The 25,173-nt window shown below is 51.1% G+C and overlaps 1 protein-coding gene across 1 annotated transcript in view; it reads left to right on the top strand.

The window, feature by feature from the left end:
• Positions 1-25,173, top strand: part of ASAP3 (ArfGAP with SH3 domain, ankyrin repeat and PH domain 3) — a 72,478-nt gene that overhangs the window by 41,771 nt on the left and 5,534 nt on the right. Inside the window, exons 7-24 of the mRNA XM_084652348.1 lie at positions 1,238-1,323; positions 2,539-2,614; positions 3,249-3,335; positions 4,107-4,216; positions 5,561-5,630; positions 6,857-6,944; positions 9,203-9,251; positions 10,829-11,016; positions 11,501-11,634; positions 12,090-12,184; positions 12,624-12,804; positions 16,023-16,108; positions 17,123-17,238; positions 21,295-21,362; positions 21,715-21,822; positions 22,757-23,000; positions 23,524-23,821; positions 24,369-24,540. Coding sequence (XP_084508474.1) covers positions 1,238-1,323; positions 2,539-2,614; positions 3,249-3,335; positions 4,107-4,216; positions 5,561-5,630; positions 6,857-6,944; positions 9,203-9,251; positions 10,829-11,016; positions 11,501-11,634; positions 12,090-12,184; positions 12,624-12,804; positions 16,023-16,108; positions 17,123-17,238; positions 21,295-21,362; positions 21,715-21,822; positions 22,757-23,000; positions 23,524-23,821; positions 24,369-24,540 — 2,256 coding nt within the window. The remainder of the gene's footprint in view (positions 1-1,237; positions 1,324-2,538; positions 2,615-3,248; positions 3,336-4,106; positions 4,217-5,560; positions 5,631-6,856; positions 6,945-9,202; positions 9,252-10,828; positions 11,017-11,500; positions 11,635-12,089; positions 12,185-12,623; positions 12,805-16,022; positions 16,109-17,122; positions 17,239-21,294; positions 21,363-21,714; positions 21,823-22,756; positions 23,001-23,523; positions 23,822-24,368; positions 24,541-25,173) is intronic.

Below are 25,173 nucleotides of genomic sequence, written 5' to 3'. Positions count from 1 at the left end.
CTTTTTACATGAAGAAGACCTAAAAGTTCTTGGGTTTTTTCCTCTCTCTCTCTCTCTCTCTGGATGACTGAAGAACTATTAGGTTAATGCCACTGTAGCTACTATACAAGTAAAACCTGATTAATTGAAAGGAGGAATAATATTTTTATGTGGACTGTTTGTTTTAAAATTGTATTGTTTTTGGTTAACATAGTATTTAACTCAAAACTTAACAAACACTTGCGAGAAAAACGCTCTTTGTTAAAATCCCACAGACCCAATCCTTGACCTTTGGGTGCTGAGAGCTCTCCCAATCCGCATCTTTGGGTTTTCCAAGGGAAGGAAAGCCCAACAGCCTTCAGAGACCTAGGTTATCGCTTGACCTGCTAAAATTGAGTTACATGTGTCAATGCTGCACAAGGAAAAGTCATGGGGTTTAGGCTGGGCTTCTCGAGCCCGTGTTCGTGAAACACAACTGCTTTTTGTAGCTGAGACCAAGCTTTAGAGGCAGCTCTGGTGGATCTTGAACTGATGTGCAAAATGACTGGGGATCGCTTTCGCTGTGCGTGACACTACTCATCTGGCTGGGCAAAGCCTAGTTTAACTGGCCACTTTTTCACCTGGCTCTCAGAGGGTTTCAGCTGGAGATGGGACCCAGTGGCGTAGCTAGGGGGGAGCGGGGCAGCGGCCGCTCCCCCACTGAGCACAAGTGGCGCCTTGTGAATGTCTTGGCCCCTCTTAAATTTTCCCCTGTTGAGGGAACAGGGGGCGCGAGCCCCAAAAAAGGCATCACCCGCTGCGGCACTTCTACTCCCCCGGCGGCAGGACCTTCAGTGCGGCTGCAGACACCCGGCGGCGGGACCTTCAGTGCGGCTGCAGACACCCGGCGCGAGTGAGGCCGGCTGCCGGCGCGCCGCCGGGGGAGTAAAAGTGCCGCAGCGAGTGGCACCTCTTCTTTGGATCGCTCCCCCTGTGCCCTCCACCTGGCTACGCGGCTGATGGGACCTGAACCAAAACGCTCTGGACTCGGGGGTAAGTTCGCACCCAGATCTGGAGCTGAACTTTGCTGTTCAGGCTCATCTAGAGGTGTCACCGTTTCCAGACCTGAATCGGACCACGAAAGAACTGGCCGTATGGCAAAAAGAAGACTCGGACTTCTGAAAAATCTGGCGTCTTCCAGTTCTCCCCTCTGAGCTAGTCCAACGTTTGAGGAGTCCCTCATCGACATCCTAACTCGGTATCTCTTCTCCCTCTCTAGTACCTGCTGAAAGCTAACGAGAGCCAGACGAAGCAAGGTCCAGACTTCCTGCAGAGCCTGATCAAGTTTTTCCATGCGCAACATAAGTAGGTACCACCCCACTCGGCACGTCCTGTGAGATGGCGATGTCACTTCCTGGAGCAGAACTCTAGACTTGCCAGTTTGCCCTCATTTGCTGTAACTCCCAGGAGCTAGAGAGAAACGAATCCCCATGGAGTTTAATTTAAGCACATGCTTTTGCTGAATATGGGAGACATTAAGCATGTGCTCAAGGGCCACAGAAAAGGGTATTTTACTGGTGCTGTGTCCAGTGACTGGTTACTTTGTTTAGTGTCACTAGTCCATTACTAAAGCAATCCCTCTCTGCAGAGCGAAATTACCCTAATAGCACTTAGTTGCATTAATGTGTAATATTTTAATATTAATTGCATCAATTCCAAACTCATTTTTGTATTGCATTAATGATACTTTGAAGAGCACTTTTCATCTGAGGATCTCAGTGTGATCCTCCATTTTACAGATAGGGAAACTGAGGCATGGTGAGGGGACATGCCCAAGGCCACACAGTAGTTCAGTGGCAGAGCTGGGAGTAGAATCTATGGCAGCTGACCTCTCGACCCTGTCCCTGTCTCTAGTGGAGGCTGCTTCAGAACAATATAGGAGATGAGGCTGTCACATAAAACTTGCATCCAGTCCTGGATTTCCAACATCCCCAAATGTGGAGGTGTTCAGATCTGGGACTCTGGTTTTAGAACAAATCTGTGCCATATTCTTGAGTCACTCCGGAAGAGGCTAGAAGAACTGAGTGGAGTTTGAGCTTGTATGTCTTGCAGTGGGATGAAGCCCTGAATGATGAGAGGTGAGAGGCTCGGCCTCAGCCCACCATCCGGCTGATTGTAATGAGAAGGGAGTGATCTGGTGATCCATTTCAGGGACGGGAAGGAGTCTTCCCTGCCCTCTCTGCCCCTGCGAAGCACATTGGGCGCATCACAAGCTTATACTCCAGCTGCTGTAAGCTGAATGTCTATAGGCACAATGTGAATGGGACCATTGGGTTTGGAGGTGGTCTGTAGATTCTGAACCCCCTCTCCTTCAGGCCATCAGGCAGAGTGACTGGCTCACTGGGAGCCTTAGCATGACCTTGATTGACTGTGTTCTTGGTGAGCGCTGGCTGAGAGGGCCAGCGTGGTAGGAACTCCCGAGTGCTGACGGCAGGTTTCTCGTAGCTGGCTGTGAAGGACCTGGCCATGGCTGATGAATGGTGTTGCGATGCCGTTGGCTGACATTTTTCTCTTGCTCAGTTTCTTCCAAGATGGCTGGAAGGCTGCTCAGAATCTCTACCCTTTCATTGAGAAGCTCGCCACATCTTTACATGCAGTAAGTATTCTCAGCCACGGGTTGCAGATGCTCCGCACATCTTTGGATCAGCCCTTTACTTTGTTCCCTACAATGGACTCCAAAGGATCTATGAACTTTTCAAGAGAAAACACACTGGAGTCCAGCTACCGTTCCAGAAAGGTGCTGCGGGTGGTCCAATGAATCAGAGCAGTGAGCCTTGCTAAAGTACTAGGAAAACTGGATGAAGTGATAACTAGAACCCATTGCTAATAGGGGCCCTAGGGGGCTAGTGCTGTATGTGCACAGTGCTTGCCGGAGCGATGTAGGGGGAATTTTAAATCATCCAAATGGATATGATACCATAGCATAAACCAGCATAACTTCTGTAACAAAATCAGACCTCTCCAATCTACTATACATCTGTGAGCGTGTCTGTGAACGAGTGGATACATGAGAACCAATTCTGCCACTGTCCCCGTTTAGGAGATCCGATACCAGGCTAGATGGGCCCTGTTCTGATCCAGCCTGGCAGTTCCTATGTTCTTGCCCTACTTCAGAGAGATGACCACCCGCCTCCCTGCACTCTGCTCCCCATGTTGTTGAGGATGGAGAGGCTCAGGATGGCAGTAACATGGATGATCATATTAAAGTCTTCTGCTGCTTTTCTTTTCAGCTGCACCAGGCCCAGGAGGAGGAGGTGAAGGAGCTCACTCAGATCCGTGACTCCCTCCGAGGCATCCTGCAGCTGGAGAACAAAGAGGTGAGGCTCTTGGCCTATTCCCCTACTCTGCTAGGCAACGAAGGGGCCTAGCACAGTGAGGGAATAGCCAACAGAGTTGGATCTAGGCCTCCTGATGAGCGTCCTACCTTGGATTTTCTACAGAGAGACACAGCCCTGTTACCCATTGACTTTCCCCAGGGTAGCCAGGAGCAGCCAGAGTGGAGGCAGGTGGGTAGACCGAATGGGAACCAATCCAAAGCCGACTGAAATCAATGGAAGGGCTCCTCTGGCCTTCAGTGGGCCTTCCTGGGCATCAGAGACCGAGCTGAGAGCCCAGCCTTGAGAGCGTGATGATGCCATGTGGGAGGAGAGGATCCATGATTGGGAGCTGGTATGCATTGCTAGCCACCTGGGTGGTGTCACAGTGGTGGTAGGAAAGGGTCAGGAACTGACCGGCAAGCAGTCAGAGGCTGGGTGAGGCTGGCCAGAAGGGTAAGACAAGTGTCCCAGAGGTTCCGAAGGGAAGAAAGTTGATGGGAAAGGAGAAGTTCGCTATCAAGGAGAAGGCCCCGGGAAGTCAGGATGATGGAGCTCTAAGTGATTCTCCAAGTGGCCATAATAAAGTTGGAGGGCATTTGGAGGTGCTGTGGACAACATTAAGAGGAAGGTCTGGGGCGTTCCTGCAGGATTGGGCCAGCAGGGATCAGGCCCTAGCAGGGCAAGAGGGCTGTGATGCGGCAAAGAAACAGACCCTGAGGCCTATGCTCTGAATATATATTTATATTTTTGTTCTGTCCTTGGTGAGTTCAGGAAAACCTTCTCAGGAAGAACTCTGGCAGCGGCTACAGCATCCACCAGCACCAAGGGAACAAGCAGTACGGGACGGAGAAGTCGGGCTTTCTGTGCAAGAAAAGCGATGGGTGCGTACGAACTGGCTCCTGCTTGCTCCCTTTTCAGATAGACTCTTCACGTGCTCATTAAGAGCTGATGTTCTCTGGGAAGGCCGGTGGCCGTAGGACGAGGCTGTTGAAGGATCAAGTGGTGCAGGAATTATTTGGGGAGATGCTTTGGTGTGGGCCGTGCAGGTGTTCAGGCCAGATGATCCAAATGGTCCCTCCTGGCCTTAAAGCTTTGAATCCTCGAAAGCCCTCGTGTCTCTGCCCAGTCCACGTGCTTGCACGCAGGGGATGTCCGCACGGCAGCTGGTAGGTGGACTTCCCAGCTCAGGTCGAGAAGAGTGGCTGCGTGGCTTGGGCCAGCTACCCAAGCACCGTCCCGCCCGACCCCTTGGGTGTGGAGTCGGGCAGCTAGCACAAGCTGCCAGTCGTCACAGCCACGCTGCTATTGTCAGTCACTTGCTGGAGCAGAGCTAGTGAGTACGCACCCATTAGAAATTACGCTTGCCAGCTGCTGCGTGGACATACCTGCATCTGGGATCCTTTGGGGTGGAAAGGGGAAAAAATGGAACGAGGGGCTGGATGGTTGGGGGGTTGATAAGATATGGGGCCTGGGACAGGACTCTGGTTTGGAAGTAGCCCAGCTCAGGAGTGACCCTCCTCCGTAGCTGATGTCTATTAGGAGTCAGGTTTGAAATGATTTGGTGGCGTCAGTCCATTTCCTAGTGGACAGGTGTCCACATCCCATGCAAGTCCTGTCCAAGCCTGGCACTAACTGCTACCCACATTGGGAACCTCAGCAGAGAGGCCAGCGCCTGATGGAGATGAACTGTCCCAAGATGTGGTCCTTTCAGCACAGGACTGGTAAGGAAGCCTATGCTGCAAGCATCTCTCCTGGACTTCAGTCTCCAGGGTTACCAGCCTGTCACCAAATTCCCTTTGAAAAGGAAGAAGGTCCATGCTACGGGCATAGCAAGCCGCTGCCTAATGGGAGCAGCACTCTGCCAAGGAGAAGGAAGAGTTTCACCTGTGTACAATGGGCCAACCGTTGGGGTAGGAAATGCCTCAGGCACTGAGGGAAGAAGGCTCTTAGAGGCGTGCGTCGGGTTTAAGGGAAGGGATGAGGCACTTGGTGCGAACAGAGAAAGCGGACTGAGAAGATTGGGCAGTCGGAGGGTTTGAGCAGGGCTCCGAGGGGTATTTCTACATCGGGTGAGTTAAAGGAAGTGCTACGGTAACCCAGGAAGCGATACTCCCCACTAAAGCCCATCAGCGAGATGAGGGGCCATGGGGGTCACCAGGGCTGTGGGAGAAGCTGAGTATCAGGTACAAAATGGACCCTCACTCCCTTCTCTCTGCCTGTCCTAGAATCCGGAAAGTGTGGCAGAAGAGGAAGTGTGGGGTGAAGTATGGCTGCCTCACCATCTCGCACAGCATGGTAAGGCCCAGCGCCGGGCGCTGGCGGATAGGTGGTGCTTGGGTTCAGCCTACCATGGAACCGTCCTAACAAGGGATTGTTTATGGCTATGGAGGCTGTAGATTAAATCCATTCAAGCCTGTGTGGTGAACTGCACCTCCTATGAATGGGTATGCGAACAGGCATCCAAATCGCAGCCCGAGAGCATGTGCCTACTGATGGTAACCTTTTAGCTTACGCTTAAAGGATCAGGTCTGTACCTCTTCATCCCCTGCTCCTTATGTGTGTCTCAGTGGGAAGGGGAGCTGCCAGTTTATCTCAAAATGGCATACAGAGCTGTGCAAAGGTTGGCTGGTTTGTTTCCTAGGGGTTCATCTGGCCCCTGAATCTGTGCCTCCTCCACACGCAAGTCCATAACTCTGCCAAGGTTTGCTTAGAACTCTGGTGCATTAAACTTCTGGTAAACTCCACCCAGCCTCGGGATTTGTAAAGCAACCCCAAACTGGGTGCATTATAACAACTTCATCTGACATAAACAAATGAGACAGAGAGAGAGAGAGAGAGAACATGTTGGAGAAGGTTTTCTATCACCTTTTCAGGTAGGGAGCATAAGTGATGCCTTGAGGCTCCAGACTAGACAATCGGTAGAAACTTCAGGTAGAAAGAATGGCTGCTCTCTAGAGGTAGAGGGAGTAAAATGCAACTTAAAAACTGCTCTGGCTCAGATTCTTCTGCAAAAGAAGATTCTGCAAGATTCCAAGGGGGCCTGGGCATTTCGGTAGATAACAAGAATATCCAGAGTTAGCATAGTTAATGCTGGCCCAAACGCTGGAAAACCTCGAGGTCTTTTGTAATGCCTTTTCATCAGTAGATGAGCTGCTTATCCCTGTTCTACATGTGGGGGAAACTGAGGAACAGAGAGGGGGCAGTGACTTTTCCAACATCAGCCAGCAGGTGAGTGGCAGAGCTAGGAATAGAAGCTGGGTGTCCTGAGTCCCAGTCCAGTGTGATACCACTAGGCTGTACTGCCCCTCCAGTCTTGGACTATTAGAGGTTAGGGAGAAGATGATCCCACATCTCTCTAATGTCAGGTTCTTGCATCTGGTGCCGATCACTGCTGGAGACTAGATGAAGCCTGGGTCTGATTCTGTCTGACAATGGCTGTGTTCCTAAACAGCGACTAGCATCCCAGTCCTTCTGGCTTGCTTCACTTCCCATTTCACCTGCCCGCTCTCCTCCTCTCCCAGATCAACCGGCCTCCCGTGAAGCTGAACCTGCTGACCTGCCAAGTGAGACCTCACCCGGAGGAAAAGAAGTGCTTTGACCTTGTGACGCGTGAGTAGGGAAAAATGAGATAGCCCTGGGCCCAGATTTGGAAAGGTATTTAGTAGGGCTGTCAAGTGATTAAAAAGATTAATCGCGCCATTAAACAATAATAGAATACCATTTATTTAACAATTGTAGTGGGTATCGCAAGATATTTACATGGCAGATGAGCTAAAGCTTGATATGTCCTTTCATGCTTCAACCACCATTCCAGGGGACATGCGTCCATGCTGATGACAGTTTCTGCTCAATAACAATCCAAAGCAGTGTGGACCGACACATGTTCATTTTCATTCTCTGGGTCAGATGCCACCAGTAGAAGGTTGATTTTCTTTTTTTGGTGGTTCGGGTTCTGTAGTTTCTGCATCAGAGCGTTGCTCTTTTAAGACTTCTGAAAGCATGCCTCACACCTCGTCCCTCTCAGATTTTGGAAGGCACTTCAGATTCTTAAACCTTGGGTTGAGTGTTGTAGCTATCTTTAGAAATCTCACATTGGTACCGCCTTTGCGTTTTGTGAAAGTGTTCTTAAAATGAACAACATGGGCTGAGTCGTCATCCAAGACTGCTAGAACATGAAATATATGGCAGAATGTGGGTAAAACAGAGTTGGAGACGTACAATTCTCCGCTGAGGAGTTCAGTCACAAATTTAATTAACGCATCATTTTTTTTAATGAGTATCCTCAGCATGGAAGCATGTCCTCTGGAATGGTGGCCGAAGCATGAAGGGGCATACGATTGTTTAGCATACCTGGCACGTAAATACCTTGCAATGCCGGTTACAAAAGTCCCATGCAAACGCCTGTTCTCACTTTCTGGTGACATTGTAAATAAGAAGTGGGCAGCATTATCTTCCGTAAATGTAAACAAACTTGTTTGTCTTCGCGATTGGCTGAACAAGAAGTAGGACTGGGTGGACTTGTAGGCTCTAAAGTTTTGCATTGTTTTGTTTTTTGTGCAGTTATGTAACAAAAACAAATCTACATCTGTAAGTTGCACTTTCAGGATTAAGAGAGTGCACTACAGTACTTGTGCGAGGTGAATGGAAATACTATTTTTTATCATTTTTACAGTGCAAATATTTGTAATAATACCCAATATGAAGTGAGCAGTGTACACTTTGCATTCCATGTTGTAATAGAAATCAACATATTTGAAAATGTAGAAAAACATCCAAAATATTTAATACATTTCAATTGGTATTCTATTATTTAACAGTGCAATTAAAACTGTGATTGACTTTTTTTGAGTTAGCTGCGATTAATTGACATCTCTAGGCATTGCTGCGCTCAAAATCCTAAATGATTTAGAAGCCTAAACTCCTTTTCAAAAGGGATTTAGGCACCAAAATCCCAAGTGCCTAAACCCCTTTTGAAAATGCGCTTAGGCTCCTAAGTCAGTTAGGCCCCATGGTGCTGAGTGCAGCAATGCCTAGGGATGTCAATTAATCGCAGTTAATTCAAAAAGTTAATCACAGTTTTAATCGCGCTGTTAAACAATAGAATACCAATTGAAATGTTACAAATGTGGGCCCCAGTATCTCATGCTCTCGAGGTCCAGGATAAGACATTGCATCTGCTCTACAATTCTGAGCTCTCCCCATTTGTGGCTCTTAAAATGGATTTACAAGGCATCTCTCTGGCTAGGAATAAAGCTCTCTTCCTCTCCGCCCCCGCCCAGAGCAGCACCTGGGCAGCCCCTCAGAGTTATCCTTTAAAGAGAGCAGGGAAGGTGTATTTTTAACTGGGGTGCAAACTGAGAGATGACCATCGTGGGCTAGAGGCAGAACTAGCATAACTGAGTTCTGTGCAAAGTTCTCCCAGCTCTGAAATGGCCTTCGTTCCTCACCGACATCCTAGCTATCCTGATTCTACCCCTCCACAGCTCTACCAATGCATCTCCGCTCTCCTGGGCTACAGACACCCTTCTCCCCACCCCCCGCCCCTTTTTTCCAATTCCAGGCCTCCCCCAGGTGGAAGGTACCAATTATATGATCCTTACGTGATGAGGGTAAATGTCCCCTGTGGAGTGAGGTGAGATCTACCAAACTCATGACACTTGTGGCCCAAGGTTGGACTTGAACCAGGTCTCCAGAAGTACAGGTCAAGAGCTTTATTTCACTATGCTGCATAGATCATCCTGCTAAAATTATCCAGCCTCTTGAAGCAGCTGGCTTTGTGCTTCTGACTTGGCTGGGGATCATGGGCTTTCCCAGATACTGAAAGCATCCCTTTCACCTGTCCCCTCTCCCTTTCCCTCTCCCTGCAGATAACAGGACATACCACTTCCAGGCTGAGGATGAACAGGAGTGTGTTGTGTAAGTGACAGCAACCATCCTCTCTGCCCATCCTCCCCTTTCCCTGCGTGGGAATGGCTACTGGTCTTGCAGGGCTTCTGTCCGCTGAGCAGGGGGGCACAGATGTGCGAGCCACAGGGCTGGTTCCAGGCACCAGCTTTCCAAGCAGGTGCTTGGGGCGGCGCTGAGAATGGGGCGGCAGTCCGTGTTCCACGACAGCAATTCTGCAGCAGCTCCGCCGCTCTTCCGGGCGTGGTGGCAATTCGGCGGTGACTGCTTGGGGCGGCAAAATCGGTAGATTTCAGAGTAGCAGCCGTGTTAGTCTGTATTCGCAAAAAGAAAAGGAGGACTTGTGGCACCTTAGAGACTAACCAATTTATTTGAGCATGAGCTTTCGTGAGCTACAGCTCACTTCATCGGATGCATACTGTGGAAACTGCAGCAGACTTTATATACACACAGAGATCATGAAACAATACCTCCTCCCACCCCACTGTCCTGCTGGTAATAGCTTATCTAAAGTGATCATCAAGTTGGGCCATTTCCAGCACAAATTCAGGTTTTCTCACCCTCCACCCCCCCACACACAAACTCACTCTCCTGCTGGTAATAGCCCATCCAAAGTGACAACTCTCTACACAATGTGCATGATAATCAAGGTGGGCCATTTCCTGCACAAATCCAGGTTCTCTCACCCCCTCACCCCCCTCCAAAAAAACACACACATACACACACACAAACTCACTATCCTGCTGGTAATAGCTCATCCAAAGTGACCACTCTCCCTACAATGTGCATGATAATCAAGGTGGGCCATTTCCAGCACAAATCCAGGTTTTCTCACCCCCCCACCCCAATACACACACAAACTCACTCTGCTGCTGGTAATAGCTCATGAGCCAGAATGTTGCACTGAGTCCGGGGGCCCCTTTCACCACTGCAGAATACAGGGCACTCGGTTCCCGTGGCAAGATGATCTGCTTTGTAGGTTTGCATCCTGTGCCTGCTGTCTAGCTCCCAGGACCCACAGAGGTTGTGAGCACCACATGTGAAGATGCTGTGCTTGGCCCCTGCAGGGTGGGAGCACCTTGCATCATCATGCTGCAGTATAGATGCAGTGGGGTCTAGTGGGTAGAGCACTGGACTGGGAGTCAGGAGACCAGGGTTCTGTTCCTGGTCCTACCGCTGGGTGACCTTGGGCAAGTTACTTCCCTGCTCTGTGCCTCATTTCCCCCCCTTTATGAAAGGCAGATAATGATACTGTCCATGATACTGTCCTGCTTCACAAGGCGCTTTGAGATCTGCTGAGGAACTGTGCTATATACAAGCTCAGGATGGTCGTTTATTATTACGGTGCCCTCTGTGGTCAAGATAGGAGCAGCAGCGAAGGCTGCAAACGATGTCTCGTCCAGCCATCCCCAGCCATGACCTGGGCTTTGTGCAGAGGCAGGACCCTGTTACCCACAGCACTGTTTCTCTAGCCTAGAAAATGTTTTTGTTTCTCTTCCTCTCATGATCCCTCCCTCGGTTTCCATTCTCCTGGTCCCTCGCTGCCTGGGTCCCTGTCTGAAGTCTCCCCTCTCCCCCTCCCTGTCCAGTTGGGTGTCTGTGCTCCAAAACAGCAAGGATGAAGCCCTCAGCAACGCCTTCAAGGGTGACCCAAGCGGCTGTGCAGCCTCGGCCAGGGGGGTGACGGACGCTGGCCTGCAGGAGCTCACCAAGCTGGTCATTGGCGAGGTGAAGGGCATGCCAGGCAACAAGCAGTGCTGTGACTGCGGGGCCCCAGGTAGGTCAGTGATGGGGGACTCCGATGCTGTGAAGCCCTGTTGCAAGGGGCAATCTCAGCGCGTGCATGGGCCTGGCGCCCTTAGCCTGGTACTGGTCATGTCACTAGCATTGTTAGCTTTGCCTTGTCTTGTGGCTTTAGCCTGTTGCCATTAGCCAGTAGCCATTAGACCAGGATGAGCACGCTGTCTCTGTGATCTAGTTGGACATGGCGTGAGCCTGTGAGCATCCACACCTGGCTGTTTTTGGAAGCTGGATGCCAGCCGGGAGGGGTGGTGATCCCGGGGCAAGGGCAGAGGTGAGGGACTTCTCCAGCGAGCTCTCCCCTGACACCATGCGGAGATCTGGGTAAAAAGGACTAAGCGACCGACCTGCCACGGGCCAGGAGGTGCCAGAGTGCAGGGGTCAGGTGGGGACGTGGGGAAGGATGTGCCACCGGGGGGCTGTCACAGCTCGCTGACTGGTGCTGTACCGCTTCCTTGCAGATCCCACGTGGCTTTCCATCAACCTGGGCATCCTGACGTGTATTGAGTGCTCAGGCATTCACCGGGAGCTGGGGGTGCACTACTCCCGTATACAGTCCCTCACCCTCGACGTTCTCAGCACCTCTGAACTGCTGGTAAGTGGCTCCCGTGCGTAGGGGCCTCCGTCTCCTTTCTCCCCTTTTCTGCTTCTCCTTAGCACTCTGCCCACTTCCATCAGAGCCCCAGTTTCACAGGCATGGCCATGAAAGCTAAGCCTAGTGCAGTCCAGATCGAGAGCCGGCCTGTTTTGTGACACTCAACTAGATTTCAAAGGTTCCCATCATTCTAGACGGCAGAGATCTTGCAAGGTCCACTCACAAATTCTCTGTGCTCCTGAATCCAGCCCTGAAATGCAGCTTGGCCTCAGCCCATCTCTAGGGAAGGATGGATGTCTCCGCTATAGTTTTTCTTTAGCTTCTTTCTCTTGGCGTTTCTTCTGTCTCCGGGGTGTGAAGCAAACCAACTAGCTGGCAGGCAAGTCAAGCCAGGGGGCTCCCAGGCACAGAAACACCTGTGCTTATGGGGCTGGTGTTCCCCCTCTCGTTCGTAGCTGGCGGTCAGTATTGGAAATGCTCGGTTTAATGAAATCATGGAGGCCACGCTGCCGGCGCAGGGGAATCTGAAGCCTTCGTCAAGCAGCGATATGTGAGTAAGACACGGGGGAGCGAGCTCGTGAGGGGGTGTGTGTCAGGCCCAGACCTGCTCGCTCTCATGGGCTCACTTGGGAGGAGGGTAGAGGTGGTACCTTCCTCTAGTTGGGGCCATCAGCAAATAGCTTCCTCCAAACCCGACCAGCTGTCTCATCCCTGTCCGGAGGTGTATTTCCTACTCTTGCTTTGCCCCTGTCCTGGCTTGAATCCAAAGCTCATCAGCCTCCTGTCCAAAATCCACTAGCCCAAGGAGTCAGTCGAGAGGTGAGGGGGTCTCTCTCTCTTGCTGCAGGGCCAGCCACGCCTTTCCTTTCTGGTCGGGGGAGAGAGGGCTGTTTGGTCCGACGTGCCTGAGTTAGTCTCGGCTCAGGAAGCTGCAGCAAGGCTGGGTTGGTGTGACCTCGCTGACCTAGCTCCCTCCCTCCCGCCCGCAGGAGCGCCAGGAAAGAATATATCATGGCCAAATACATGGAGCGCAAGTATGTCCAGAAAGCCGGCAGGGATGAGCCACACCGGCTCTGGGAAGCCATTCGGAACCGGGATCTCTTTGCCTTGTTACAAGCCTTTGCGGAGGGGCATGATCTAGCAAAACCCCTGGCTAGCCCTGACAGCCAGGTGAGCATTGCTTGCGTGTCTGTATCCAGCTCTTGTCTTCTACTTGCATTATAAGCTGTCTGGGGCACAAGCCATCAGTGACCATGTTTGTTCTGCGTTTGCCCAGCGCCTGGCAGGTTGGGGGTCTGGTCCATGCCTTGGGCTCCTACTGCTATGGGAATACAAACCATAAATGCTGGCCATCCTGCTAGGTGTCACTTGCACTGCGCTGGGTGAGTCCTACAGTCAGTGTGATTCATGCTTGATGCCAGCTGTGACCCCATCTCCATGCTGCGGTGCAGCTCATAGACCTTCCCAGCTAAACCCTGTTGCTGCAGCTCTGGCTTAGATGAGTTTCATAGCGTCTAAGGCTGAAAGGGACACCATCTGATCATCTAGTCTGACCTCCTGTATATTGCAGGCCATTAAATATCTCCCAGACGCCCGTGTTAAGCCAAAAACATTTCAGTGCACAGGAAACTAAACTGGTGCATGCCACAGGCAGAGAACAGGAGAGTCCAAGGTGTCACCAGTACCCAAGGCCCCTGCAATGACAGGGAACTGGTCAGGTTAAGATGTGCCCAGGTGATCTCTGCTGCATGCTGCAGTCTTTCCTGACAGCCTTTCCCCTTCGAAACACTCGGGACAGTAAGGCCCTTGAGGTGAAGCTTTGGAGCATGTGGGGAGGATTTGGGCCGCGTCATTCTGTAGCTTCAGGGAAGATGTGTCAAAAGTGGATTCAAAGCTTGTTCCTTCTCCTGCTCTGTTGAAATTCACCTCTCTGGAAGAGCGTGGAGCCCTGCATCTCGCATGCCAGTGACATGTGGCCTCTCTTGTTTCACCTTTCAATGCCCCTGTACAAACAAGTTCTTCTAACTTCCGCCCAAGGATCCTCAAGTACTTCTTCTGCCATGTATTAGCCATTTCTGTTGGGACCTGCTGTGTGCTTGGGGCTTTCCAAACGCATGCAGAGGGACAGGCCCTGCCCTGAGGGAGTCAGAGGCTGAGAATGGACAGACAGAAAGACAGGTGAGGGGACAGGAAACCACAGTTCTATTGTTGACTCTTATACAAGTCAATTAGGTTCACTATAAGCAACACCGAAGAAGTGGAACTGAAATGTGGATGGGATAGGGGCCTTGCAGATGAGCTGGGGATAGAGAATCACACCACAAACAGGGCTGTTGGGAGTGAGAGTTTCTGCCTACGTAGCATCGTGAAGAAGTGACATGCTAATGCTGATGTTCTTGGTTTGATCGGAGCGTTCGAGCCAGTTGGAAAATGGGCTTTGGAAAAATTGTGACTAAATGGGGGCGGAGGGGGAAATCATGTTTTCAAAATTTCCACTGAAAAGTTCAATTGTTTGGTGGAAAAAAAATTGAAAATTGAAATTTTGATTCAGAAATGCTGCCATAGTTCCTCCTACTCCCATTCTCCTCCATGGGTTGGGCTCCCTGCTCGGACTACGTTCTCCCATGATGCATCATGGCCCTGTCTCACAGCGAGTGGAGGCAGTTGCACCATGGCCGAGGACTCTGATGATGCATCATGGGATATATAGTTCAGCTGGGGAACCTGGCTGATAGAGGAGAATGATGACATAAAGACAGGTTTCAGAGTAGCAGCCGTGTTCGTCTGTATTCGCAAAAAGAAAAGGAGTACTTGTGGCACCTTTGAGACGAACAAATTTATTTGAGCATAAGCTTTCGTGAGCTACAGCTCCACTTCATCGGATGCATTCAGTGGAAAATGCAGTGGGGAGATTTATATACATAGAGAACATGAAACAGTGGGTGTTACCATACAGACTGTAAGGAGAGTGATCACTTGAGGTGAGCTATTACCAGCAGGAGAGCGGGGGGTGTGTGTGTGTGTGTGGACCTTTTGTAGTGATAATCAAGGTGGGCCATTTCCAGCAGTTGACAAGAACGTCTGAGGAACAGTGGGGGGTGGAATAAACATGAGGAAATAGTTTTACTTTGTGTAATGACCCATCCACTCCCAGTCTCTAGTCAAGCCTAAGTTAATTGTATCCAGTTTGCAAATTAATTCCAATTCAGCAGTCTCTCGTTGGAGTCTGTTTTTGAAGTTTTTTTGTTGAAGAATTGCCACTTTTAGGTCTGTAATCGAGTGACCAAAGAGATTGAAGTGTTCTCCAACTGGTTTTTGAATGTAATAACTCTTGACGTCTGATTTGTTTCCAGTTATTCTTTTACGTAGAGACTGTCCAGTTTGACCAGTGTACATGGCAGAGGGGCATTGCTGGCACATGATGGCATATATCCCATTGGTGGATGTGCAGGTGAACGAGCCTCTGATAGTGTGGCTGATGTGATTAGGCCCTATGATGGTGTCCCCTGAATAGATATGTGGACAAATCTCCCCACTGTATTTTCCACTGAATGCATCTGATGAAGTGAGCTGTAGCTCACAAAAGCTTATGCTCAAATAAATTGGTTAGTCTCTAAGGTGCCACAAGTACTCCTTTTCTTTTGACATAAAGAAACTAGACTAAAATTCCCAAGAGGCACCACGGCAGGCTATCTGAACTGAAATATTCACTTTTTCAAGCATTTGGCTTGTTTGATGAAATATTGAAAATTTTCTCTTGAAAACACAAGTTTTTCATGGAAAATTTTCATTTTGTCAATATCCAATTTTTCATCGATAAATGGTTTAAGTGGAAAATTTTCCACCGGCCCTTCTGAGCAGCTCACAGCTGAGAAGGCCCAGACCAGATTTCCCTTGGATCCTGCTGTCCCTTGCCTCGGCAATTGATGCTAAGCGACACCAGATATTCCTCCTCGTCTCTGGGGTTGAGGACACATCTTCTGCAGGCCTCTCAGGAGATGAGTGGCCATCAAATCTACAACCCCTGCTGGGACGCTGCCATGATCAGGGCTCAAAGAAGAATTAGATAAGTTCATGGAGGATAGAGCCATTGGTGGGCCTATCCTCCGCTGGTTAAGATGTTCAGGGATGCAACCCCTGCTCTGCGTGTCCCTAGCCTCTGACTGCCTTAAGCTGGCGGTGGATGATGAGATGGATCATGCAATGATTACCTGTTCTGTTCATTCCTTCTGGGGCACCTGGCACTGGCCACTGTCTGAAGACAAGATACTGGGCTAGATGGACCCAATATGGCCATTCTTATGTTCTCTTGTTAATTGAATGTGCCAAGCCAAGCTGTGCTGTAGTGGAGAGAGGGTTAATGTTGCTGCTTCTCCCCCCTGTGACAGGACCAGGGTGAGTTGGCTCTGCACCTGGCTGTGCGTTATGCAGACAAGTCCTCCCTCCCACTGGTGGACTTCATCATTCAGAATGGGTAAGCTTCACCCAGGGAGGATGGCAGGTGGGTGGCTGGTAGCCATAGCATCTTGGGTTGGGAACATGTTGGGTCTCATAAGCTAAGCAGGTGCAGGCCTGGTCAATGCTGGGAGGGGAGGCTCCACGAAAAATCCATGTAACTTAGAGCTCTCCTGCCTGGGAGACCCACTGTGCTGCTGGAGGTGAGTTCTCCACTTGGATCTGGTCTTCATCACCTGCACTAGAAGGAGGTTAATGAGAAAGCTGGTGGGATTTGCAGCTGACCCTAAAATGGGAGGAATTGCAAGGACAGAGGATTAATCCAAAGGTAACAAGGGAGGTTGGAAATTGGGGCAGAAAATAACCAATTTGATTCAGAATAAATTGTGGGGAGGGACTAATCCAAAAGGCAGATGATAATGCAGGGAAGGGGAGATGCCTGGAAACTGGGAGTGGTGGTAGAGAGACCTAGACTGGCTGCCATAAGGTCTATCCAATAAGCTGTCCACTGGCCCCTGTGATTATGGGCTGGCTCCATGGCTGTAATATACAATGGAGCACAGAGATAATTGCTCTCCATGCGACTCCAGTGAGCCCCTGGCTGGAATACTGCATTCTGTGCCCCTCGTTCCCAGCATGAGAAGGATGAAGCTGAACTAGAAGGAATTTGGAGAACAACGATGTCAGGAACTGGGGAGGGAGAAGGACTCTCTTGACATAGTTCCCTTGTGGGGGAATAAAAATCTCTCTGCTGTTGACTGGCAGCGCGCCTTTCATACAAGGATTGGAGTGTCACTGATTCTCCCATCACCCACAAGAGGCAGGTCAGGAGCCTTCTCCCCATTTTAGAGATGAGGAAACTGAGGCACAGAGTGGGGAAGTGACGTACCCAAGTTCAAGTGGGTCAGTGGCAGGGCTGGGAATAAAACCCACGTCTCCTGACTCCCAGACCCCAGTTAGGCCACACTGTCTCTCTGGTGGGAGATGTTTGACCCACGCTTGCATCTTCAACTGCCTTTGCCTCGCTGTGCAGGGGCAACCTGGACAAGGTGACTCAGGACGGGAACACAGCTCTGCACTACAGTGCTCAGTACAACCAGCCCAACTGCCTCAAGCTGCTGCTGAAAGGGAAAGCGGCCACAAACACAGGTAGGGAGCGCGGCCGGAGGGAGGTTGGAGGGAAAGCCATACGATGCTCCTGCCCTATGGAATTGTGCTGGCTGGTGGGAGGAGGGAAATCAGAACAGATTTTAAAATGGGACTATCTGGATTTCTCCCAAAATTTTAATGGAAGAACAAAGGGGCCAGCCAGTATCTGTCTCTCTCTGTCCTAGGTCCTTATCTAACTCCCATTACTGTTGTAGCTGGGTGTGTCACAATCTAATGTATTTGTCCTCATAACAACTCTGTGAGGTAGGGGAAGTCCTGGTATTCGAATTTACAAGTGGGGAAACTGAGGCACAGAGCAGGGAAATGACTTGCCCAAGGCCTGTAGCAGAGCAGGAAATAGAACCCAGGTCTCCCAAGTCCCAGGCTAGTGTCCTAATCACTAGATCATCTGTCCTCTGTCTCTTGTCTTCGTACACACTCCACACTGCAGGGAGACTGAGAAATCTACAAAATTTGAGCAGGGGGTTGGACTAGATGATCTCCTGAGGTCCCTTCCAACGCTGATATTCTATGAAACAAAGGTTATCTTGTGCTTAACACAGCAACTTCCATCAGAAGGTTTTCATTCACCTTATTAACTAAGGCATACAGTGCGCAGGGAGGAGATAAATAGCATTATCTCTGATACAAATGGGGAAACTGAGGCACAGAGCAGTCAGTAGCAGAATAGAACGTGGGTCTCTTGACTCCTTGTCCAGTGCCCTATCCACTACAGCGATTCCCCATTTTTATTCTAACAGGTTATGCATAATCCTTCTCTACACATTAGAACCAAGTCAAACTGGTTTTGTGTGCGTGTAAGAGAGACGCTAACCCATATTTGCCATGTATGTGGATTTCATCACACCTAGTCGTAATCAGTTTTGGAACATTTGTTAGTTTTTAAACTCTTAATTGACTTAAATCACTGTAAAACCTTTAAAGGCTTTTGTGCAGTGATCGGTCTTGTATTGTAGTGTTCTGAATTTAATATGGCTCCTTTCAATCAATTCGTCGTTTAATTACAGCACTGGTCTAATGTCATTATTCCCGATTCAGTCACTTAGCATTTAATTAATGCCACTCTTACAATACCTTGCATTTTATTCAATATTGTTGACTTAGGAAAATTCTTTAAATGTTCCCCTTCAGCGTCAATTTTTTATTTTGGTTTCTTTTTTTAATCATTGATTAGACTAGAGGTTAATGACAAAGCGGCTTGCTTTGTAGAGTATGTGTATTTGGTGAGCTGTAATATATGGCTTTGTCTTCACTTCACAGTTAGCTGGGGCTTTTCCTTGGGTGTTATCCCAGACCCCCCTCCCATACACACACACACACAACCCTCCAACCTGAGTATTCTTTAAATCCAGGCTTGCTGGCCACCTAGGGAGGGTTAGCCCAGGTACTGCTTTCCCTCAGGCTGGAAGGGTAACCTTCCCACTTGCAGTATGGATGCAGGCTAAACCCCTGGAGTGCTAATAGTCCTCCAATGCCTTCCCACAATTGCCCCCATGTGCCTAGAAGGACAGACGAGTTCTCCCACAGTTCCCAGGGAAAGAAGGGTAGAGTGGCTCATCTTACTGCGGTATAAAGAACCATGGGATGTGCTCCCAGAAGTCATACGTTGCGTCTACACTGCAAAGAATACCCTCGCGCCAACCAGTCTGAGACTGGCTCAGCTGACTTGGGGCTCACGGAGCTCATGCCACGGGGCTAAAAATTGAAGTGTAGATGTTCCCACTTGGGCTGGAGCCCAGGCTCGGAGACCCTCCCCCCCTTGCTGGGTTCTCTCGTTCACACTGATTTTATTGACCGGGCCAGCCACAGCCAGGCCATGGGCCAGTGAAGATGTACCCCGGAACTTAAGGCAGGACTTTGCAGTGAGGCTGCTCACATCCCAGGCTAGGCTAGCCCAGCTGCTGATCACCTGAGTTAACTCTGCAGTGAAGACTCTGTGTGTGAGTGAGGGAGGCATGCACTAAAATTGGTCTAGCCACACACATTGTACTGGTTTAATACTGTTAGGGATGTGATATTTGTAGGGACCTAATTAGACCAGTACAACCCCAAGCATGGTGATACTGGTATAAAGGTGCCTTATGCCGGTACAGTTTATCCCCCTTCCCCTAGAGGAATAGCTAGCCCAGTACGAATACATCTGTACGGGTATAAGCGCATCCAGGCTATGAGGCTTGTCCTGCTTTAACTATACTGGGATAGCTAAAACTGTGTCACTTTGGTATATCGACAGGTCCCAAAGTCGGGCCTATCCAGAATTCTTGTACCAGCTGAACTATTTCAGATTGGGGGTGGGGGTGATTTCTCCCCCCCCCCCCCACCAAAACAGCTCGACCGATCCGACTCTTAGTGTGAATGCAGTTATAGCTGTATTCTGGTGCCGTCACACCAGAAGAGCTTATTCCGATTTGGGAAGAGGAGTGGCTAGGGCTGGTCTGAACGCCTTTTACACCAGTACGGCCCCAGCGACCACACGAGTCCTGCTATAGCGTTCTCGTCACAGAGGTGCAGTTTTGGGTGTAGACAAGCCCTCATCGTATCTCGTATGTGAGACAGGACTCGGATGAAATGACTGTACAGGAGATTCTTTATTGAGGCTGCAGGACACAGACAGACCCTGTGGTTCTCACTGGCTCTTTAATGCCTAGCCTGTGCTGCCTATGCCCCTCCCCGGAAAGGGTGTTTCTAAGTCCTGGCCTGGATTAGGCAGTTGTGGAAGGGAGTGCTGACCACACAAAGATCCCTTCCCCATTTAAATTGATGTTAATAGTAAAGGATTTAAACAATATGACAGTATGATGGCAATTTGTATGAACGTGTGAAAATAGGGGGAAATGTTTACATGGGAGGTGGGTCTGAGCTGTGAAGTTCAAATCCAGAGACAAAGTTTGAGGGTCGGGGTCGCTGGAACAGGGAGAGCCAAGGGGGCCATGGTCCCGTCACTTGTTACCGGCTGCAAGCGTTGGGGAGGGAGGGGGCGGAGAGGAGTGAGCGGGGGGAAGACCTTGGGAGGTGGGGGGAGAGGTGGGGCAGAGCCTCGGGGGGAGGAAAGAGGCAATGTGGGGGCGGGGCCTTGGGGAAAGAGGCGGGGCCACAGTTCAGGTACCCCCACTTTTAGGGAGCTTCCTCCATTCCTGTTGAGGGTGGGAAGGTTGCTCAGAGCAGGGGATCCAATTCTGGTCCATTCTAGAGAGTTGTAGAGTTTAGGGCCAGAAGGGACCCCCGGATCATCTAGAGAGATTGGGGGTATTTATAGAGCTGGGCAGGAATTTTTCAGCAAAACCCCTTTTCATTGGAAAATGACAATTTGTCAGAACCAAAACGGTGTGTGGGAAAGGGATGGTTTCAATGAAGTTCTTGTTTCAAAAAAAGTTTTGAAAGTTGAAACATCGCAAATTTTTTATATATATATTTTTGTAAACCAAATTCTGGTTTTGGGGTCCGGCTGCCTATTTTGTTTAGAAATTTGTTAATTTATTGCATTAAATTTTTGTTATTGCATTATAAAATTTATAAAAAGCTCTAAATAGAATCAAAACATTTCTCTTGATCCAATCTGAAGTATTTTTTTGGATTTTCAGTCTGTGAAAATTTTAGATTAACTTTTTTTTTCTCTTGATTCGGGATGGGGAATTTTTTTAACAAAATCTCGAATTCTCCTGGGACGGGAAACGTGTTTCCTGCCTGGCTTTAGTTATTGACCCCCAAGGCTGAGTGGAATGGAGCAGGAACAAGCTCCTGCAGTTACCACTCACCAGCTATGGGGGTGCAGAAAAGTTGGGTTCAGTGCAGCCTGGTTTAATCCTGCCCACCATCTCCTGCTGGCAATCAAAGTACAGACACGGCCCTGAGCCTGGTGGTCAGATCTGGGGCCCTCTCTGGTTCAGGGAGCGGTGGTTCAATGGGGCTTTGCTGCTCATTGATCCGCCTCGGGTGTCCCTTTGCTCTGGGGGGATCTCTGAGGGGGAGGGAGCGAGGGGTGCTCTCGGCGGGGCCTGGTAACTCAAACCTGGCTTCCTCTCCTTCCCCATGCAGTGAATGCAGCAAGCGAGACAGCCCTGGACGTGGCAAGGAGGCACAAACATGTTGAGTGTGAAGAGCTGGTAGGTCGAGCACTTTGTATTCACGGTAACGTAGGCTGGTTGCTGCGGGAGGAGGGCGGATGGGATCTGCTGTCCGGGGCGGGGGGGAGGGGGACGGGGACAGGGACAGGTGCCTGGTACGGGGCAAGGAGGGAGGTGGGCATACTGTGGGATGAGGTCCTTTCTCAGAATGGAGATGGGAGGAAGCAGGGTCCTACTGTAGAGCCTGGATGACTCCTGCCACAGGCAGAGAAGGGAAGCAAGTTGGGGGTGCTGTGCCGTGGGGTAGGGGTGGGTTGGGGGCATGCAGGATCGGAGAAGATCAGGGCTCTGCCGAGGAGCTGAATCTTCTCGCACCCCAAATTTCTGGCAGCTTGAGCAGGCACAGGCCGGGAAGCTAAACCTGCAGGTGCACTTGGAGTACGACTGGGAGGCCTCTCAGGAATACACCTACGACAGTGAGGAGGAGCTGGAGGAGAAGGTACTGCTCTCCTGAGCAGCATGTGTGCGCGTCCCTGGTCTCTGACAGGCCAGGGTTCTGGGATGGGCAGAGCCCTTCCTGCCAGACCCAGACCACCTTCCTACAGGGGCAAGCGGGACCCCCTACGCTCATGACAGTTCTCGGGGTACCCAGCAGTGTGAGTCCCCTTGTTACTCCCCTGCCTCTAGCATGGGGGAATCTTGCTTGTGGTAACTGGATGGCAAGTCTTGAATGCCACCAGCCTCTCGAGCGCTCCCCTCCGGGCACCCAAGTCCCCTTAGAAGCGTTCGACTGTGACATCCAGCCCCTGACGCTGGCTACTCACAGGAATCCCAGACACTCCGCCCCCAGAGAGCAGGGTGCCCTAGTTTTATCTTAAACTATTACACACACACATTACACATTGTGTGTGTGTATCTCACACACAATGTATAACGGAACAAAACCAGGTTGATTTGAGAGAGAACGGAGATTTCCCCCCTGGAAACCAGAGAACGTGATTGAAACAAATGGTTCCCTCGCAAAACAAAATTGGCAAATGTGAACTAGGGCTTCCACTTTTTAAAAGTTCCCTTTCCTAGCGAATAGAGTAGATGTCCCCCCACCCCACCCCAAAGTGCAGTCTGTTTCAGAGCTGGCTGGCTTCACGGGAACCAGGATCCAAACTTTCCCGAAAACCAGTCTGGATCTCTGGCTTGCCCACTAGGCCTGCACATTGCTATGTCAAGCCAAGAACATCAGAGGAACCCAGCACCTGGATGACAGGGCAAAGGGCAGCAGGAGTCAGGTTCCAGGAACATAGTGGGGAGGTGATTATGCTGAGCACCTACCTGGTGGGCACCAAGCTACTGAGAGGGGTGGCTTTGCTGAGGGTCTCTGGACAGCAGCAAGGAAGCAATGGTTGTTCCCCTGCCCCCTCCCCCCCCCAATCCAGCTGAGCCCGCTGCAGCGATCCTTCAAGTCCACGTCGTCCCCAACCACGGGCCAGCCCGCCCTCTTCCCCCAGAACCGGTGGAGCTGCACTGGCATGGACATCAGCAACAAGACCTACGAGACCATCCTGGTCCCCTCGCGGCCCATCCAGCGGCGGTCACACAGCGAGGAGATCCCCCCACCGCTGCCCATCAAAAACCCGACCAGAGGGGGCTCCAGAACCAAACCGGGGCAGAGCCCAGCAGGTGAGCTTGTCTCCCTCAGCCAGGCCAAGGGAGGTAGGAAGTGCTGGTGAGAGCAACGCTCTGAGGATTCAGCCCTTAGGACTGGCTGTTTCTTCAAGCCTCTTGATCCCAGCCCAGATCCGCTGTCCCTATTGAGTACAGGGTTTATCCTCCAGCCAAGCTTCCTGCGTTGCCTCAGGCCCATGGGACTCTGGGACCAGCTGGCCCAGGAAGGGTGGAGGCACCCCGGACACTGGAGAATAACCAGGGATGTTCAGTTCTTTTGGATCTCAAATACAGCTGAGGTTTAGGGGGAGGTTCAGGGCTGGGGAGAAGGTCCCAGCTGGTTCTTACTCTGAACTGGCTTGGCCATTCCTGGAAAGGGCTCTGCAGGTCATGAGTGCCCTGACTCTGCTCCCCAGTGGGAAATCAAAGACCCTGGGGCACTCAAAGGCCAAGCAATGTCCCAATATGGTTGGTAAATGCATGGGGAGCTCTCTGCTGGGGCACATCACTTCCTGATCTCCTGTACCCTCTGTTCCAGATCGCCCAGAGCTCCCGCGTCAGGCCTCCGAGCCCCAGTCCTCTGCGTCGTCAGAGGCACCTGCCTGCCGAAACCTGTCCACATCCAGCGCTCCCAGCACCTTGGACGGCTGTGCTTCCCGGCCGCCGTCCACCTCCCGAAGCCCCCCGGAAGCCAGACGCACGGTCTACTGGGAAACCCGTTCGGAGATGGAGAGCAGCAGCCAGCGGAGGACATCGGAGGCCAGTCAGACAACAGCACAGCAGCCTGCTGCTGGGACGTCGCCGGAACAGGGGCAAATAACCCCAGTCAAGTTCAGGTAGGGAGTGGCCCCCGGAGCTTGTGGCTGAGAGGAGAACCCCCTGGGGGTAGGAGTGCCCCCCAGTGGCGGGAGAGGTGTTGGATTACCTCGGCAGGGTTTTGTACCATTGACTGGGGCTTTGCAAAACCTGATAGATGTGATGGCGCTGATCAGCTCAGGAGGAGCCCAAATTGCACCCCAAGGGCCAAACGATCCAGGATTTGGCCCTTGGGTGCCTTTCCGCCACATGGGGAATTCTTCATGGAAAAGGGGGGAAACAGGCGAAACCCTCTGAGTCTGTGCAACTTCCATATCGTTGCAAATATTCAGCCCTATCGCTACCGTGGCTGTGCAGTCCTGCAGCTGGTGCTGTTTAGTGGGGAGCTGGGGTTCAAGGAGGGGAGAAAAAGCCATTGTGAGGGCGGGGGGCTCTGTGGAAGAAACCATTGGCTAGAATAAGTCCGTGCTTTGGAGGGGGAGCCCACTGGGGTCTCGTGGTGGGGGAGAGGGTTGGGAGACCACCTCCCATCTTTCTGATGGTTTGAAGCAACCCCTCTGCCCTCAGCTCAGAAAGCACCCGGTCTTACCGGCGGATCGGCGGCGGCTCGGTGGGGAAATCCTCCGGCTTGGCCATCTCCCCGCAAAGCTCTGGCTGCCCCGAGGACCCGCCTTCCAGCAAGGCTCCGAGTTTAGTGCAGAACACTCCCCCGGTACCCGTGCTGCGGAGGTTTGCTCCGGTAAGTGTCACGGGAAGGGGGCTGGTCCCTGTCTCTTTGTGGCTCCATTGCCCCTTTCTGTGGCTTCGATTCCCCCCCGCCCCGCCTCCCCAGCCCAGCTACTCTCACATTCCCTTGCCAGCTGTGAAATTCCCTTTGATCACTCCCTCCCGCTCCAACGTATGTGCTCACCCCCTGCTCGGCCTGTCCGATTTTGGGCTCCCTGGTGGAGTGAGGGGTGCAGCTGTAACCCACTGATCAGTGTATGTTACATGTCCCTGATCTACAGAGGATATGGATCTTTAGCTCAAGTGGCAGAGACTCAGGCTTGGTCTACACAACATACTTACTTCGGTAGAACTGCGTCACTCGGGTGTGAAAAATCCACCTCCCTGAGCAACGTAGTGAAACTGACCTAACCCTCTGTGTGTGTGGTGCTGTATCAGCAGGAGAGCGTCTCCCACCGGTATAGCTACCGCCTCTGGCGAGGTGGAGTTGTTCAGCCAACAGGAGAGCTCTCTCCCGCCCAGCTGCACCGATGTCAATTTGTAGTGTAGACCTGCCCTCCCACGTTTAGATCCAGAGGTCCCCGGTTCAGTTCTCCTATGTGTCAGTTAAGATGGTGGTCGTCACAGTGATTCCAGATTGGGGCGG

This window comes from Lepidochelys olivacea (assembly GCF_965140295.1).
Source record: "Lepidochelys olivacea isolate rLepOli2 genome assembly, chromosome: 19".
Taxonomy (NCBI): Eukaryota; Metazoa; Chordata; order Testudines; family Cheloniidae; genus Lepidochelys; species Lepidochelys olivacea.
The sequence above is the reverse complement of the archived record's forward strand: the minus strand, read 5'-3'. Positions and strand labels throughout refer to the sequence as shown.